This window comes from Dermochelys coriacea, chromosome 4, assembly GCF_009764565.3.
Source record: "Dermochelys coriacea isolate rDerCor1 chromosome 4, rDerCor1.pri.v4, whole genome shotgun sequence".
Lineage (NCBI taxonomy): Eukaryota > Metazoa > Chordata > Testudines > Dermochelyidae > Dermochelys > Dermochelys coriacea.
Window position 1 is genome coordinate 56,167,964 of NC_050071.1, and position 18,245 is coordinate 56,186,208.

The 18,245-nt window shown below is 36.8% G+C and overlaps 1 protein-coding gene across 1 annotated transcript in view; it reads right to left on the reverse strand.

The window, feature by feature from the left end:
- OTUD4 (OTU deubiquitinase 4) overlaps positions 1–18,245 on the reverse strand; it is a 42,671-nt gene that overhangs the window by 23,025 nt on the left and 1,401 nt on the right. The window contains exons 2-12 of the mRNA XM_038400022.2: positions 16,650–17,172; positions 15,624–15,707; positions 12,712–12,762; positions 9,781–9,827; positions 6,429–6,501; positions 5,719–5,800; positions 4,569–4,704; positions 2,972–3,029; positions 2,502–2,616; positions 2,154–2,218; positions 75–175 (exon numbers count right to left, since the gene is read on the reverse strand). Coding sequence (XP_038255950.1) covers positions 75–175; positions 2,154–2,218; positions 2,502–2,616; positions 2,972–3,029; positions 4,569–4,704; positions 5,719–5,800; positions 6,429–6,501; positions 9,781–9,827; positions 12,712–12,762; positions 15,624–15,707; positions 16,650–16,814 — 977 coding nt within the window. The 5' untranslated portion in view covers positions 16,815–17,172. The remainder of the gene's footprint in view (positions 1–74; positions 176–2,153; positions 2,219–2,501; positions 2,617–2,971; positions 3,030–4,568; positions 4,705–5,718; positions 5,801–6,428; positions 6,502–9,780; positions 9,828–12,711; positions 12,763–15,623; positions 15,708–16,649; positions 17,173–18,245) is intronic.

Genomic DNA, 18,245 nt, shown 5'->3' on the forward strand with positions numbered 1-18,245 from the left:
TCAAACACTAAGAAGGGGGAAGCTGCATTAATAAAGTTCTATATGACAAATTTATATATGAAAAGTTTACTTACTTTTCTCCAAGCTCTTCTACAAAAACAATAACTGGCCCATTCTCAGAGCAAACCTCTTGGATATGGGCATTATAAAATTTCCCATTGTGGTCTAAGCGCACCTGTGGAAAAATTATAAGGAAAAAGAAGTTATGAGTATTGCATAAAGAACACAAAGGGAAGGTTTAACCCTTGAACACCCAGCAATGTCAGCAACTGCCCCCTTGGCAACAACAGAAGTCCTGGGAGACATCAAGAAATGTTGCATCAGTGATGGTGTTAAAAATAATCAAAGGTAAACTTTAACCCATACTACTTATTTGAATGACCCTATACAAAAAAAACAAAAACAAATAAAAGAGTCCCCAACAGCACTACTCTATGAAGTGTTGGAGAAATCACAGCCTTCAAACCAACACAGAACAGCACTTAAAAGCAAAAAGAAAAAAGGAGGACTTGTGGCACCTTAGAGACTAACAAATTTATTTGAGCATGAGCTGTAGCTCACGAAAGCTTATGCTCAAATAAATTGGTTAGTCTCTAAGGTGCCACAAGTACTCCTTTTCTTTTTGCAGATACAGACTAACACTGCTGCTACTCTGAAATTTAAAAGCAAACAACATATTAGAGAAAAGAATAGCAACATACTGTTTTGGAAAAAAAAAAAAAAAAAAGTCCCAATGCTCAGCTTGGTTAAAATTCCAGCATAAAACATTTTTTTGACACAGATGGGACTTTATTAATGTAGTCTCATGGGGGACACTAGAGACACTAATACCAGTCCTTTCAAAAGTTTACTTCCTGAAACCATCATTTTGTCAGTGTTTTTATTTTTTAAATAAAAACCATATATTTCATTCTTTTGTAAAAAAAAAAAAAAAAAAAAAAAATAAATGATAATGATTAACTCTGGTTTCTCCAAACAAAATGTTTACATTCCTAAGGTTAAGAAACAATAGAACATTTATAGGCATTTTATGTGCTGAGGCTACTCACACCACACTAATCACGTGCGTTTCACTGTTTATCCTTATCCTGTTCTCCCCATCCCACTTGTTTGTTAGGGTTTTTTGGTTTGTTTTTTAAATGCAGTTATCATTATTCTGTTATATACAGAGATTGTAAAATCCCAGGAGCATGGAGAGTGTGTGCGCATGTGCGTGCGCAGTGCCTATCACAATGGGGCCCTGAATCCCAAATGGTCACGTAAGCATTACAATATTACAATAGAATGCTGGATGCATAATGAAAATATGGTTAAATAATACGATTTTTCCCCGCTTTGTTTTATGTCAAGATTTAATTGTTTTTAAGCATCAATTCACTGTTTTTTCTCATCAAGAAATTCAGAACAGCTGTCACTTTTCCCCTTTCCAATAAATGTGATGCCTGGATATTACAACATTTAATTAGGTTAGGTATTATTAGTACAGAATATAAGAAAAAAAACAAAGATCAACAAACTTTCCATTACTTGCAATAGAATCCACAGGGCATGCTTAGGAACACTGCTTACAGCAAAATATCCATCTTTTTAACTCTGCTTCAGTGTCTTCTTGTTTCACTGTGGATATCCCCTGCGTTCTTGCCCAAAACAGCACTACTTTACTCCTAGTTAGAAACTGATTTTTTTTTTAAAAAAAAAAAATAAACCATCTTGTACTACAATAAATGGCCTAAAATACATCATAAAATTAAGACTGGGTGCAAAAGTTTGCGAGACAGGCACAAATGTTAGTTTTTGGATGAGGACACAGGCCCTGATACTGCAAACACTTATGCATGTGATTCAATTTAAGCACATCATCAATGGTCCTACTGAATGTAACTTGGGAAGTTAAGCATGAGTGTTCGCAGGACTGAGGCCTTTTGCACAACAAATTTTATCACACTTTATACTCCCCACGCACATCCTTCTGCATCTTTATTGGCAGAGTTTCCAGCTCAGGATGTTCACATAATAAATGAGCATACTCGTTTAAATGTAAGCAAAAAATTTTAAATAGAAAATATTAACAATGCGGTTAAACCAAAAGCCAAGGAAAAAATTGGTCTCCAGGCCACAAGGCATAGCAGTTACTATTTCAACTAACTACTTACTTTACATTTATCTCCAATTGAATATTGCATGCCAGCAGCAATGGAAAAATCCCGTTTTTGCTGATCTGTAAACAACATCAGTATATAGCAGTCAGATTACAGTAATTTTCTACCTATTATAAAAATATAGTTTAGGCACTGCAACAAAGAACAATCTAATTTAATTAAATTTTTGTCCCATTAGTATCTTGGGACTGAATTAACTATTTAGGCCCTGAATCTGTAAGCTGACACATGTGAGCAGATCCCTGCACCTGCTCATAGCATTTTTCGGACTTCACAGGGCCCACCCTTATAGATCAGCTTGACAGAGAGGGGCTCTCGATGGGGCCTTAAATACTAACTTACCCTCTTTTGACTGTAGCCAAACTTCATATTCAACATTTCTGTAAAATGATGGATTGAGCGATTTAAGAACTTTTCTAGGCAAAAATGAGATAGGATTTCCATTGTTCTTAAGGTGCTGTACAAAACAGAACAAAATAGCAAGTGATCAAATACATAGAGATTTATAGCAGCTCATTTAGTATCATATCACTCACATAAGCTTCAACTGGAATGTAAAGCAGTTAGGTGCTCATAAAAGCATTAACAGCTATGGAAGTTTAATTCAAGGGAATTTCCTTTCAACATACAGCAACAAAACTGGACACTAAGCAACAGTAACCCTAACCCCTGAGATTTCAAATGCAAATTAGAATAATTTTAACAACTATTTAATTCTCCTAATGTACCATATTTAAAAATGAAGAAACTCAAGTTACTCGAGAAACATTAACCTTTGTAAAATACAGCCAAGTACAACTATGTAAAAATACCTTGTTGCCAGAAAGAGATTTTAATCCATTCATATCACTAACTGCAGCAGTTTTACTTCTGTAAAGAAGAAGATGCTTTAAATGACAGTTAAAATTAGGATTCACAAACTGGTCAGAAATACCTATCTACACAAGAATTACCCATAACCTTCATAATGAAGTTAAAAAATTTCACACTATATGCAATGGTGAATATATTGCTCTTAGAGGCATAATTATGAAGTTCCCCAAAATAAAAGCTGCTCTCGTTACATTCACAAATAAAATTCAGTATAGACTGTACAGTTCCAAATCAGATTTAGCAATTCACACAGTAAAAGTTTGAAACAGGAAATGCAAGTCATTTAGTTGAGACTTTAGCAAACAGGCCTGAGAGAAAACAACCCAATTCAACTGAAGAAACAAATGAGGCGATTTAATCAACTCATTTATTATCTAGCCTGCGTCTAGTCACTCATTTTCCCCTCATTTTCTACACCTGCTGCTATTGGAAAGTTTGCTTCCCATGAACAGAGGGGGAAAAAAACCTCATCATTTGTTTCTAAGAACAGTTGAAGGAGATCTTCTGCATTTGAACAGTTTACTGCTTTCTTCATTATATAATAGCAGCTATGGCAAAATTTTAATTTCTATGAAAATTAGATTCACTCTTCCTCAAAAAAATATAAAACTCCCTCCAGATAAATAATTAAGAAAACACACACTAAATTCAACTTTTCCCTAAAAATAATTTTAAAATACTGGTTAACGAAAGCAGCAAAATCTATGTAATTTGTGTTGAGATAGGAGTAAGGTTACATGCACTAGCTTTCTCTCATTGGAAATCTGGATAAAGTAAAGAAAGATGAGTTTGGTGGTCTCAGTCTAGTCTCAAATGACTATATGCCCTCTCAGTTACAAAAATACATTATTTAGCATCATATGCTCATAAGGATTCAAATACTGATACATTGCAAAAGCCATGCTGCCAAGGGCTCCCCCAGTTGCCTTGGGACCCCCTCCCAGAGGGCAATCCACAGAGGAAGCAGCACAAGTTGAAGCAGATTCTTGTCTAAATTCTGCTTTCAGTTACACCAGTGTAATTCAGGAATAATTCCTCTGTAGTCTATGGATTTACTCCTATTTACACACATTTAAAAAAAGATCAGAATTTGACCTTTTCTGAAGTGGTTTCCTCCAATGGTTTTCAGCAGGAGGAGAATCCTACACAGCCAACCCTCATACCTCATTACATTCCCTCCCTCACATATGGAGCTGGAACACTGCCAAATTCCCCACAGAGCTGCTTCTGTGGTTTGACAGGAAGAGGGGGCATGCAGCAGTGATAGAATTTCCTCTACTACAGGTGAGTCAAACCTGGAATGCAGGCAAAACCACCCCTTTGATTGCACAAATGCACCACAAAATCCTATATAAGATCTAGTGAACAGTACAAATTTCATACTTTCATGAGCATTACAATTCACCCTTGACCTTTTTCCCTAAAGTAAAATAATGGCACATAGCATTTTGCTTCCTGCCAGGAACCCTACAAGATATCTAATCACTGTGAATTGCTCAACCATAATTGAATAATTAATTTTAAAATATCCCTTACTTGCAGTTGTCGTCTTCTGAATCTGAATCAGACACTTCACTGCTGCCATTATTTTCTTCTGTCACACCAAGTTCCACTAGGATTTTATTCACATCAGTACAAAACACTTTTTCATACAGCAATTCATAAAGAAGAGCTGGGGGGGGGAAATTCAGGAAATCAGTTAGGGTTTAATGACTGCAAATGAGATTTTATCAACATTTGAGAGGTTCTTTTAAATAGTGTCAAGAAAACTTTTTGAAATGTTAGGTGAAGAAGAAATGGAATAACAGTTTACAGATTATAAGCACCAGATTTTTACAAGTGCAGAGCCCCTGAAGTTCCCATTGATTTCAACTGTGGATGTTCAGCAGTACTAAAAACTAAGCCCTCAGCTCTTTGGGGTAGTGACTTTGACTCCAGTTGTGCAATTGGAGGGGCATGCACACTGTGCCCTATTGAAGAATGAAGGCCTATGTCTGTACAGTGCCTGGCACAATGGGCCCCAATACCTCACAGAGGCCTTTGGGCATTACTGCAATACTAATAAAAAATAAAAATCCAGTTTAAAAAAAAAAAGCTTATTTTACTTAGGGCCTAACCCTTCAATTCTCATTCATGCTCATTAACACACCTGACTTAAGTGGAAATTCAGACATGCAAGGACTCCAAGATTAACATTGACAAATTTTCTCTTATTGTTTAGAGTACAGATATAAAACTAGCATTGTGGCCAACTGATAATGCAATTCACTATGAATTAGGAGGTTGAAGTCTCAATGATAGAGTATCCAGGCCCAATAAAGAGGAACTAACCTAGGCTATCCTTTTCTATTTCTTTTGCATTTAGCTTTACAAATGATAAATACTGATCTCTCTCTTTTTCCTTTACTATATGCAATCAATTTCATCATGTCTCAAAAGATGACAAGATCATAATCCAAATCTCTGGTCAGGATCATGCAGCCTTTGTTGACTGTAGTTCTACATGAGTTGAAAACGACATCGCTACAATGGCAGGTTTAGGTACAACTATACTTTAAGCAAAAGGAAAAAAGAGCTCTACATGAAGATTTGTTAATAGCTCAGAACAAATGGCAATCACTTTTGGGTGCCTTTGGTGAAACCATATAGTTTACTGCAAAGCTTACCTACCAAAAATAGTACTTACATTGGCACAAAGCAGCTCTTTCTGTGTACTCTATAGGATAAACAATATCATAGTGATTTCCATTTGAAAAACACAGTAGTACCTAGAGAAGAGGAGAGAAAGTAATTTTTCATGTTAACTTTATAAAATGACCACAGAATTGCATTTAAAAAGATGCAATGTGCCCACGTACTGTGCTGCAAAATTTTCAGGGCTTCATAATTACTAGAGAGAAAAAAAAGATACTATAATTTTCTGTGGATATTCACTGGATCTAGTCAAATAGAAAAATTCTACTAATACAGAAAAATGTATGTAAGATTTGATTTGTAGCGGATAATTTGATATTATAAACTTGTACAATACTAAGGAATTTAAGACCCCTTTTTAAATAAACCAACTATATATTAATACTTAACTGAATAGCTACCAAAAGATAACATATTACAATTTGAGTTATTTCTGTAGACATGTTATGGATTTCATTCTATTGTTCCATTAAATGTCGAAAACTAAGGGCCACACTGTTTTAAAAATTTTACTGTTTTTCATTACAAAGAGAAGACTGTTGTGACACTCAAACTGTAACAAGTCCGAGGCTATTAAAAATACATATAACTTGTGTATTGAGTAATGAGACTTATGATTACCTATTTGCTTTAAGAACATTTTATTTGATAATTGCATCTTACATTAGTCATAAAAATAATTTTTGGTTGGTTTTGTTTTACCTTGTCAGGAAAGCCATTTTCAGTTACACGTGAAGGAGAAGCATTTGGTTCCTGATATATTATAAAATCCTTCCTAGTAAAAACAAGAATTCAAGTGAAAAATATATTCAAAGTGAGAATTCAAGTGAAAAGTCAAGGACTATCTAAGAATACAAGAATAGTGAGCAACATTAGTATAAGCAGAGTGGGGGGGGGGGGGGGGAGAGAAGGGATTATTTGCACAGAAAATTGATTTTCTCAGCAGAAATTCAAATAAACAAAATATTTTCGAACTCCTAATGCAGTACCTCATAGGAGCTATAGTTTGGTTGCCTCGTCTTATTTTCCTCTATAAGCTAAACTCTCTGATTGGACTACATCCTCTTATGGTGCACTATGGTCCTTCACCCGCCTGCAAAGGGGAAAGCAGTGCATCATGGGAATCCTAGGCCACAGTACATCTTGGGGAAACCCAGTCCATAGAGGACAATGGGGTCATGAGACAACTGAACTAGGATTTCCATGCAGTACCACAGTAGTATTTCTAAGTCAAAATATGTCAGTTTTCTGGTTAAAAACAAACAAACCCACACACACCATGGAAACTAGGCACTAAAGGAAAAAAACAAAACAAAACCTCAACCCTCAATTTTCTGCCCAAAAATAGATTCAGAGAATTTCGACCAGCCCAAAGTACAAGTGAACCTTGCAGATGAATACAATATTATTCCTCTAAACAATATTTCCCCTCCCTGCTGCTGGTGATGGCTTATCTTAAGTGATCACTCTCCTTACAGTGTGCATGATAAATGCATCCGATGAAGTGAGCTGTAGCTCACGAAAGCTTATGCTCTAATAAATTTGTTAGTCTCTAAGGTGCCACAAGTACTCCTTTTCTTTTTGCGAATACAGACTAACACGGCTGCTACTCTGAAACCTATGATAAACCCATTGTTTCATGTTCTCTCTCTCTGTGTGTGTGTGTGTGTGTGTGTGTGTGTGTGTGTGTGTGTGTGTGTGTGTGTGTGTGTGTGTGTGTGTGTGTGTGTGTGTAAATCTCTCCTCTGTTTTTTCCACCAAATGCATCCGATGAAGTGAGCTGTAGCTCACGAAAGCTTATGCTCTAATAAATTTGTTAGTCTCTAAGGTGCCACAAGTACTCCTTTTCTTTTTTCCATTATACTCAGTTAATATAGAATCTCTCTGTATGAAACCAGTAAAAGTTAAACTTGGAAACATCAGACCATAAAATTCAGAGTTATAAATACCAAAGCATTAACAATCTGGACAAATGCAGAAGGTAGTTTAGTTTAAATCAGGATGTTTCTTCCTTTCTCTCCCAAGTAACTATTAAAAATTCTCATAGAACTTCTCACTCCACTAGTTTACAAATGGTTAAAGTACTATAATCAAGAAGTAAAAATAACAGTGTATAGAGGCCTCTTAATTTTGTTTCACTTCTTGTCAAATGACTAATGAAATATGGTAACTGGCTGAAACTCATTTGTTGCTTTGCATACAAATAATAATATATTAACGGGCATGGAGACTGGGCTGCTTCCTTATTCCTATAACAGAGTTGAAGGACATTGTTGAGGCAACATGAGGAAGTTTGGACTATCCCTGCCACACTAAACTGTTGTGCAGTTAGAGGATTTCCATCTCCAAAGCTGTCAATCCAGCACTGAGATTCACCTTGTACAAAGATGTGTGTTGCCAAGTAGATGTTGCACAAATGCAGTAATGGCTTTTCAAGCGGAAATAAAACCTCTTCCATATCACACTTAGAAGGATTCAACACAAACACACAAAGAGCCTATTCCATTGTATAACTTTATTATTCCAAACTATATCATTCCAAATTCACATTTAAAAAGAAGTTTTTTTCTTTTATTACCGTAAAAAGTAGCACATAAAATGTCATACAAACTAACAAGAACTGGAAAATTCACAGTTAAAACCCAAATGCTATCTTATTTGCCTTTTCTGTTCCACAAGAGTATGAGTGAAAGAGAATATCGATCTTCACTTTTCATTTCCAAGTTGTTATCAATCTCTGTCATAATCTTAACTTTAATCATTATCTTTTGTATTTATCCTTTGGATAAAATTCCCACCTATTTTAATTCTTTGTTCAGTAATCACTATTTTTTCAATTTCTTCGTCTCCTCGTCTAAATCAGAAACACTAAAACTCTGAAAGATTAGTGTGTTCAGAGGTAAATTTTGAGAGAGAGAGAAATATTCTAAAAACAAATCAAGAAGAAATAGTTTGGAAAGGAAAAATGTATTCTAAATCTCCTTGATCGTTAAGTTCTTCTGTCTTTCAAGGGAGCCATCTTTTTTCAGGAGATCTAGAAAAAATTACCAGACATCAGCCAACAAAAGGCCAGTAACAAAGGTTGGGATGGAGCAGAAACTGTGTAATAATTTTTCCATTTTTTTCTTGACTAGTGTCTCGCAAGCATAGCCTGTCATCCCTCCCTATGCCTGGAAATGTATACCTCCTCTTGCTTCCCTTTCTTTTCTCAGAAAGGGGGAAGGGAAACACGATTTTTCCTCCCACCTCCTCCAGAAAGACGACGTGGTGGTGGTTTCCCCTCTAAACATGCCAGTGCCTTTGCTGCTGCCGCCACTTTCCCAGTAGGGGGGTGAAACTGAAAAGATTCTTGCATTTTTCACTCCGCAGGGAAATACCAGCGCCACACTCCTCCCACCACTTGCTAATGAGAAGAGGAGGTTCCCTTGTGTGTGTCCGTCTAGGTGTTTAACACTTGGGGTCCTGGATGCAAATATATCCTGCCTTCAAAGCAATTTATCTATTTTTATTTCACCACCAGACTTCCCCCTCCAATTATGAGGGCAGGTAAGTGGTTCTGCCTAGAGACATAAATCCAGATTTAGTACTGGTGCAAGCAAGTGAAATGACTGACTTCAATGGAGTTCGCCTGTCTACACTAGGGATAAATCTGGCCCATAACTAGCCAGCAAAAAGTAATGAAGCAACAAGACCACCAGCAGCCTGTCCTTAGAGAGATTAAATATGTCCTCATCAGCAGTTCTATCATCTTTCATCTATCCAGAGTTCAAGGCTCTAAAACAGTCTCACTGGCTGCCTAGAACGCAAACTGCATAGAACCTCACATAAAGTAACATGCAACTTCATGCACCTAAAGCTCACCTAGTACTTTGAAAGTAATATTTCATTGACATTGTTTGGTTTTCAACATGAATTTTCCATTATTTAAAGAGCAATTTTTTCAATTAATGTTTAATTAACTGAATACTTCATATATACACACCTGATTAATTGAAGTAAGTTACATTTTTCCCCCATTATATGACTCATTAAATAGTATTCAAATTTTGCTTACTTGTACATAAGAGAAAGGGCACTTATTTCCACTTGTCCAACCCACTCCTATATGGAAAAAGAAAAACAAAGCAATTCTTTCAAATAAACTAAAAGTTTTATTACACATTTGGATAAAAAAAATAAAATAAAAATCATTTCCATGAGATAATACACAACATTCTAAGCCTGGATTTCAGCCAAAGGTTTTATTTTGTGTCATCACACTCATTTTGGAATATGGAACATCAAAATCACAGATTTTGTAACTTTGAATAGTGTATAGAAATGGTTTTTCATAGTTGTTCTCTACACAAATTTATAGAATGAAAGATCATCATGCATAAGAAAATGTAATCTGGGATCAAAACGTAATGAAAATAAAGATGTAAAGGTACATCAGTCAACCTAGAAAACCAATGGGTAAACTTTTGAAAACTGACTTTGAAGCCTACCTCCCACTAAAAGTCACCACTCCTAAATCTATTAGGTGCTTTTGAAAATTTTACCCAATACCTTTAAAACTGTCCTTGCAGGTCTTAAATTAAAGTAAGAGAAACAGGCGTAAATAAGCACCCATTCGGAGAGGTGTCATACTATTATTTCTATTTCTAAATACAATGGGGAACTAAGATACTATGGCCTAGACAGTGCAAAAATCTTGCCTTTTACCCTGGAAGATCTTTTGTTTCATAACCAATTATTACTGCTCATGAGAGGCGGGAAAGAGGACAAACAACTTATTGTATATATCAAGTGTATTGCCCACTTGCTATTGCTGCATACATTCACCTGTAAGTATCATAGTGAGATAAGAATCTGCTGTCTTCCCTCCCTGCCCCTTAAGTTAATCAGCAAGAAGAAAGAGTACATTATTACCCTGAAGATAAGAAAATCATGTCTATCAGTGTTCATTTATTCCCCGCTATGCCTTTTTTCTTTTTTTAATAGATGTTCTAAACTCAGTATCATATGAATATGCTTTAAAAAGCATAATGTAATAGGAACGAATTTAACTAAGGGATGTTATGTGAATTCCTATGTAGCGTGATTGCAGATTGTGGGCAATCTTACTGCAGCCACACGGGATGTAAAAAGGATTAAATTGTACTCTCCACCTACAAACTGTCCATCCAGTCTGGTACCTTGTTTGTAAGTATCAAGATGCTTCAGAAGAAAGTATAAATCACCCATACTAGACAATTACATAATATTGCTGCCTATTTAGGAAGGGAAGAGTCTTCCAAACTCCAGGCAGTTAGGACATAATCCACGTCCCATTTAAAAAAAAAAAAAAAAAAAAAAAATCAATGAAAAGACTAACATGGACTTCAGGGAGTGTTGGATCAGGCATTTAGGGGCCCACTGTCCTGAATTACAATAGTTGACATCCCTTGTAAAATTTGTTCCTATCTAGTGTAACTGCAGCTTGTGAGTGATCTTACCACAGCCACACAGGATATAAAGAGGATTAAATCATACTCTCCACCTACAATCCCCTGTACAGCATCCCTGGACCTTGGGTCCATGTGCAAGAGGGACAGTAGATTCTATGCAGCCATTACTTCCCTGCCACAAACAGGACAGAGGGGGCACATTTGGACTTCAGTAAGTTACCAACTTCCGCAATTCCCCACCCAGTGCAAGAGTAAAGCAGAGAAGCAATTCTGACACTCCAATATTTTCCAGTGAGAACTTTATCAAAGACTTTTTGAAAGTCCAAATTAATTCTAATGGCTCTCTTTAATCCATTCTTGATTATTCCTTCAACAAATCTGAATGGGTTGTCAAGATTCTCCTTTAGAGAAGTAATATCAAAGCAACCTGGCACTCAAAACCTACATTTTAAATTCTGTTCTTTAACGTAGTTATTACAAAGAGGTACTGGAATGAGTGTCCTGGAATTCAAGTCTTCTATAAGGCCATAAAGAAGTAAAAGAGACACACATCCATTTTTTCTCCTTTGCAGATCATTTTTAGAAGCCGAGAACAAAAGTTCACTTGGGTGGCCATACAGTCTCATGACCTTTTTGGAATGGCAGAAAGGTCATGGTAGGACTTCTGAGAATGGGTGCATGTACATGTTATTAAAAATGTCTCTCTCTTAAAAAAATATTTTATTAGATAGATCTAGTAATGTAGTTATTGCACACTTTCTTTTTATTTTGGTTTTCCTATACTCTGGAGAGTTAAACATCATATTTTCAAAAACCAAATCTCCTCACCTTTGTTAGCACCTTAGATAACAAACAGAGAATTTCCATTTAGGTTTTTATTTACCATTTGTACTTCCTTAAGCTTATATAAAGAAAACTAGTCAGTTTCATTTTCTGATGCTTGTCCACTAGCACAAGGGAGCGACATTTGGGTTTTAAAAAAATATTTAAAGTTAAATAAAAACCACCATAACTGTTTTGGTTCATTTTTTAAAAATGTGTTTCCCTTTCAGGGTAACATAACAATTGTACTCTAGGTAAATTAATATTCCCTGGAACACCAGTCTCTCTCACTCCATAGATTTCACACACCATCAAGAGAGATATAGTCATGTGGGAAGCAGAGGCCTACCACCTGTGCCAACTGTGGTACCACTGCTGGTGGTGGTGACAAAGACTGACAGAAGAAAAAAAGGAAATGAAGCCAGACACTAGAACAAAAACTGCTTAAGAAACCATAGTCCTCTTCTTCCATACACAGTTGTCATACCACACAAAAAGAAAAATAATACAGACGCAAGCATCTGGACACATGTAATTTTATGATCTTTCAAAATTGTCATTTTTGAAAAATAATTTTCTTCAAATAAATTCAAACTCCAAAACTGTGTACGCATACATCAAATGTGTCTGTACACATGTTCTACATATAATGCACTGATATATCTTAAGCTAATTTCAGTCAGCCAAACTAGATATTATATTCTATAATGTAAGTTTAATTAAATAATACATACCTGTGGGTTTTCCAAACATTTTAAATACTCTTCAAATGGCCCCTCTATAAACTGTAAAAATGACAGAAAATGGTTTATTAGATTATTAATTACCATAATACCTAGGAGACCTAGTCATGGACCAGTACCTCACTATGCGAGGTGCTATACAAACACAGAACATAAAGATGATTCCCGCCCCAAAGATCTTACATTCTAAGCATAACACAAGAAGCAACAGATGGATACTGAGAGACAGATGTAGGAGTACAAAGAAACAATGAGACAATATTGGTCAGCAGGATAGGTAGAGGTTTCAGCACACCAAAGCCTAACTGTTGTCCAGTTTTTTGTAAGCATCTTGGCAAAGGAGGTTTTAAGAAGAATAATGAGGAAGATCTGTGAATGTCTGCAAGGAGTACCTCTCAAGCACATGGAGCAGTATGGGAGAAAGCATAAAGGTACTTATTTGAAAATTTAACAAGTGGGCAATGGAACCTTTGTTTGTGTGTGTTACCTATGGTGACCTTTACACATAAATAAGAGTATGAATAGTGTACTCCTTCCTGCACTGACCCATTATCATAACGACACGTTTCAGAGTAGCAGTCGCTTTAGTCTGTATTCGCAAAAAGAAAAGGAGTACTTGTGGCACCTTAGAGACTAACAAATTTATTTGAGCATAAGCTTTCATGAACTACAGGTCACTTCATCGGATGCATTCAGTGGAAGATACAGTGGGGAGATTTATATTCACAGAGAACATGAAATAATGGGTGTTACCATACACACTGCAAGGAGAGTGATCACTTAAGATGAGCTATTACCAGCAGGAGAGCGGGGGGGAGGGGGGATGGACCTTTTGTAGTTTTGTAGAAAAGGTTTTCTCCCCGCCCCTGCTGGTAATAGTTCATCTTAAGTGATCACTCTCCTTACAAAAAGAAAAAGGAGTACTTGTGGCACGTTAGAGACTAACAAATTTATTAGAGCATAAGCTTTCGTGAGCTACAGCTCACTTCATCAGATGCATTTGGAGAAGTGAGCTGTAGCTCACGAAAGCTTATGCTCTAATAAATTTGTTAGTCTCTAACGTACCACAAGTACTCCTTTTCTTTTTGCGAATACAGACTAACAGGGCTGCTACTCTGAAAACTCTCCTTACAGTGTGTATGGTAACACCCATTGTTTCATGTTCTCTGTGTATATAAATCTCCCCACTGTATTTTCCACTGAATGCATCCGATGAAGTGAGCTGTAGCTCACAAAAGCTTTAACAAATTTATTTGAGCATGTCGCTAAGGTACCACAAGTACTCCTTTTCTTTTTGCTATTATCATTGTTCCCTTAAATTATCAAATATTTATCAAATGTAAACAAACTCTAAATGCTACTGAAACTACCTTTGATTACAATAATCAAATGCTACTATAGGATTATTATAGGATGTAAAAATCATGTTCCATGATTTTTTTCAGAGGTTTGCAATTACAGAATTTACATCTACAGATATGGTATTTCATATAAAACTATAAATTGCTTGTAAGAATTAGACTATAGGCCCCTTACTGGGGAACTCTGTTTCTTACATGTTTGAAAAGCTCCATGTAACATGATCACGTCACATAATAAAATAAAAAAAGTCACTTTAAAAATCCATTAATATCAATGACACCTTATTAATCAAATCTCAGTCTTAGTCATAGTAAAAATGTAATACTCATCAAAATGTGAGAATTTACTTATACAATTATATTATGACTGCTATAAAGTAAGTGGGAACATTCTTCAGCAATCTATTAATAGTCTGGAGCAATACCACAGGAAACCTACAGCTGAAAAGCTTTTTATTTTAGTATGGTTAGTACACATTTTTAAAGGGGGCGGGGGGGAAGGGCACATTCCAATAAATGTATATCTTCCAATAAGCTCATGGAGTCTAGTTATTAGTTGTAAAGAAATGTATAATGAACAGTGTTAGAAAAGTAGATAAATATTTAAGTGTTACGAGAAGACGTAAAAGCAAATTTTTGTGCTTTCTGTATCTGTTTTATGACACAGGTCTAGAATCTGCTAAAAAAAACTTCAAAGGTTGCAAAAAAAAAAAAAAATCATAAGGATGGTTTGTGCCTTATCTTCAATGGATTCTTGGTCTGTGAAGATAATGAGGCAAAGCAAACCAGACAGATGTGTGATTTACTAGCCAGGTGTGGATCTCCCTAGTAAGACAGACTAGGGAGGATGGATACTGACTGGAGAAAAATAATCAAATAGCAACTCCAAGGCCACAAGAAACAGATACACAAGAATAAGACAACTGTTTTAAGAAATAATGGAACACTTTAAAGCATTGAAAAAATTATTGGATTGAGTAAGGAGGAGGGTAGCACAGGGGGAAAAACAAAAGATAAGAAAAGGCCAATTAGAGTTTTATCAGAATAAGTAATAATGTATTAGAAGGATTTGGAGTCAGTTATTATGATATATGTACGACAATATTTAAAGATATGGTAGCTTTAATAATTTGTGCCTGAATGATGTTACAAGATATAAAGGATGTGTACATAACAAGGGGGGGAAAAGAGGATGAATGCAGAACATTCACCAGATGCGACCTGATGATGACAGAAACAGCCTGCCTGCCCCCCAAGACTGGGTAACTGATCATTGCTCTATCCTGCTCTGTTTTATTTATGCTTTATTAAGGTGGTGGTATACTGCCCTAAAATTCTCTTACTAGTTAAGCTTAGTAATTGGTGTGGACTGTGCTTTTCACCCAATGTAGTGAACAAGCAGCAATTCCTTTTAAAACACTTGCTTTAAACATCTACCTAGGTAGAATCTAGTTGTTAGAAACCCTGCTACAAAACAGTAGGGCAGAGCTAGGAAAAGAAAGAGAAAGAAAATACTTAGGAAGAAAAATGGCATTTACTTACCGCTTCAAATTTTTCTCTGTTTTTCCGAAGATAATTTATACAGGCGTTCCTAACATCAATATGCAGAGACTGTGAATGTAACACCTGGGGGGGAGGGGTAAAGGAAGAGAAAAGCTGCCGTTTCTTAAGACTCTTGATGGAAGTTAACAATTGGATGATGTAATGAATATAGGTTAAATGTAAGCTTGGAAAGAATCAGTTTTTTTAAAATTAATTTTGATGAATATTTATTTCAAAACTGACAACTGTACAAAATTAAATCAGCTACTTATTGAAAATTAAATGACAAGTCAAAAATTTACAGTAAATTTAGAAATTTAATACGAAATGAATATTTATTGACAGAGTACTAGCTGTCCATCAGACTTTGTTTCCCCCTTTTCCTGTATCACCACCTTAAAAGAAAACTTCTACCATCAGAATAACTTTAAACAATTAGAGTCCAAATTTTAGTTTAGTGGAAGAACACATTACTCACATAAATCATCAACACTCAAAATGAGCAGGATACCTGGCTCAGAATCTGAAGCACTAGTCCTCCCACTGCTATTTGTATTTAAGGCACTTTTTTTCAAAATGCTGTTTCACTAAAGTGAGGGGGAAAGTGCGACATGAAGATAATGATGATCTTACTCCAAAACTTCAGCAAACTCATTCACACAATCTACAGCAGGGAAGGGCTTTCAAGATCTTTCCTGGATTGTTTTTATACAAGGTGGCTAATCCCAGTTTGTGCTAATTTTACACTAAAAATGCACTGCTGGGACTGGGCTGGAGGGGTGTTCAAAACCTCAACTTAAATTCCCTAAGTGGAACAGGAAGATTGTGCACACATACCAATATGTCAAACTCTTCTCTCCCTGAGATGTGGTGCTTTCCCTTGGCAGAGCTAGTGTTCCTTTAATCCCCACTCTCTCGTTTTTCACCCTCATCATTAACACCCACTAATGGCATCCATTTCCTCCAGGTATCGCCAGCGTTAAAGTGCAAAGTGCTTCTGGTTACTTAAATTAAATAACTACTTACCTGCTCGGCCACAGCCCTGAAAAGACAGGATCCATCCTTGGCAACCCGCTTTCTATATAAACCCTGAGATCGCAAGTAACTGTCCATAGAAGTGCCCCCAGGAGCCTCCACGCCGCTGCCGGGATGACTCTGCTCCCCGCCATCTGTTTTGCAAGCAGCCTCCATATTTACTGCTTAATACTGCAGAAAATCGCTGCAGCTCTCCTAGCCCCACATGGCAAGACTGCCCCACAGGTAGGTAATGGAAACGGCCGCAGCAGGTGGGGGTGAAGAGTGCTTCCCTCCTCAGCAATCGGGACGGGAGCAGCAGAAACAGCAGCTGGCCTTACGTTGTCAAGTTGCATGTGGGACTCATAGGCAGATTTTTACTGCATAATCTGGATTGTTAGCTCCTTACAGAGAGTCGCTTTCTGGCCTCCCTAGAGGGCCCGACAGCTGCTCCTGGAAAGTAACTCCAGGGTTCCAAATCCGACCCCTTCTTCAGGGCGACGATTACTGCTGGCTCCTCTTGTACACACCCAAGCTACAAGGCGGAAAACAAAAGAGAAAAGACATGTGCTGCTACTACTACTGCCAAGAAATGGTAACCTACAGTTTGTTTTCACTTTCAAACCGCTGCCGGAGATGTTACTGGGAGTTGTAGTTTAGAGAAGCAGGAAGTAGAAGCACAGCGGCTGAGGAGGGGAATCCCTCCGAGCCAGAAAGGCTCCTGTAGGAAGGGGGAGAGGAGCGACGTGCTTAGTACGAGCAGGTCAGCAGAGCAGCCCTGGCGTGACGTGAAGAGAGAGCATACAATCCCCTTTTCCGATGCAAAACGCTTACACCACTAAGTGAACTAAATTTTTCATATCAAACTACTACCGCCCTCTTTCTAAATACTTAACAGTTTAGGACTCTAGTTTCATTATCTTGTCTAGCAACCTGCCAAGTGCACTTGAAGTTTCGATTTTTTGCGTTACTCCTCCCACATTAGTGTTGTCTATAGCTAGAGACAAGAAGAGGGCAGGCATGCAGCTTGTAGCACAGACTTTTTCCTTGCCTAGATCCTGTCTTGCTTTTTACAGCAAAACGCTGCTGAGGCTTCTGATTGATCCATAGACATGATGATCAGAAACGCAATATGCGTTTCTGGGGTTGTCATACAATCCGATGAAGTGAGCTGTAGCTCACGAAAGCTTATGCTCTAATAAATTTGTTAGTCTCTAAGGTGCCACAAGTACTCCTTTTCTTTAAGCTGGGTATAGTTCCCTCAGCTAAACTCCCATTACAAATTAAGTGGCTTAAATTTCGTGTGGCATTTCACAAGTCTTTTATTTAAAAAAAGAAAACACAGAAGCAAGAGAACTGGAAAGGTCAATTTTCTTTTCAGTTCTATAACTTGTATAAGGTAAAAAGAAAAGGAGTACCGGTGGCACCTTAGAGACTAACAAATTTATTAGAGCATAAGCTTTCGTGAGCTACATGAAGTGAGCTAAAAGAAAAGGAGTACTTGTGGCACCTTAGAGACTAACAAATTTATTAGAGCATAAGCTTTCGTGAGCTACAGTGAGCTGTAGCTCACGAAAGCTTATGCTCTAATAAATTTGTTAGTCTCTA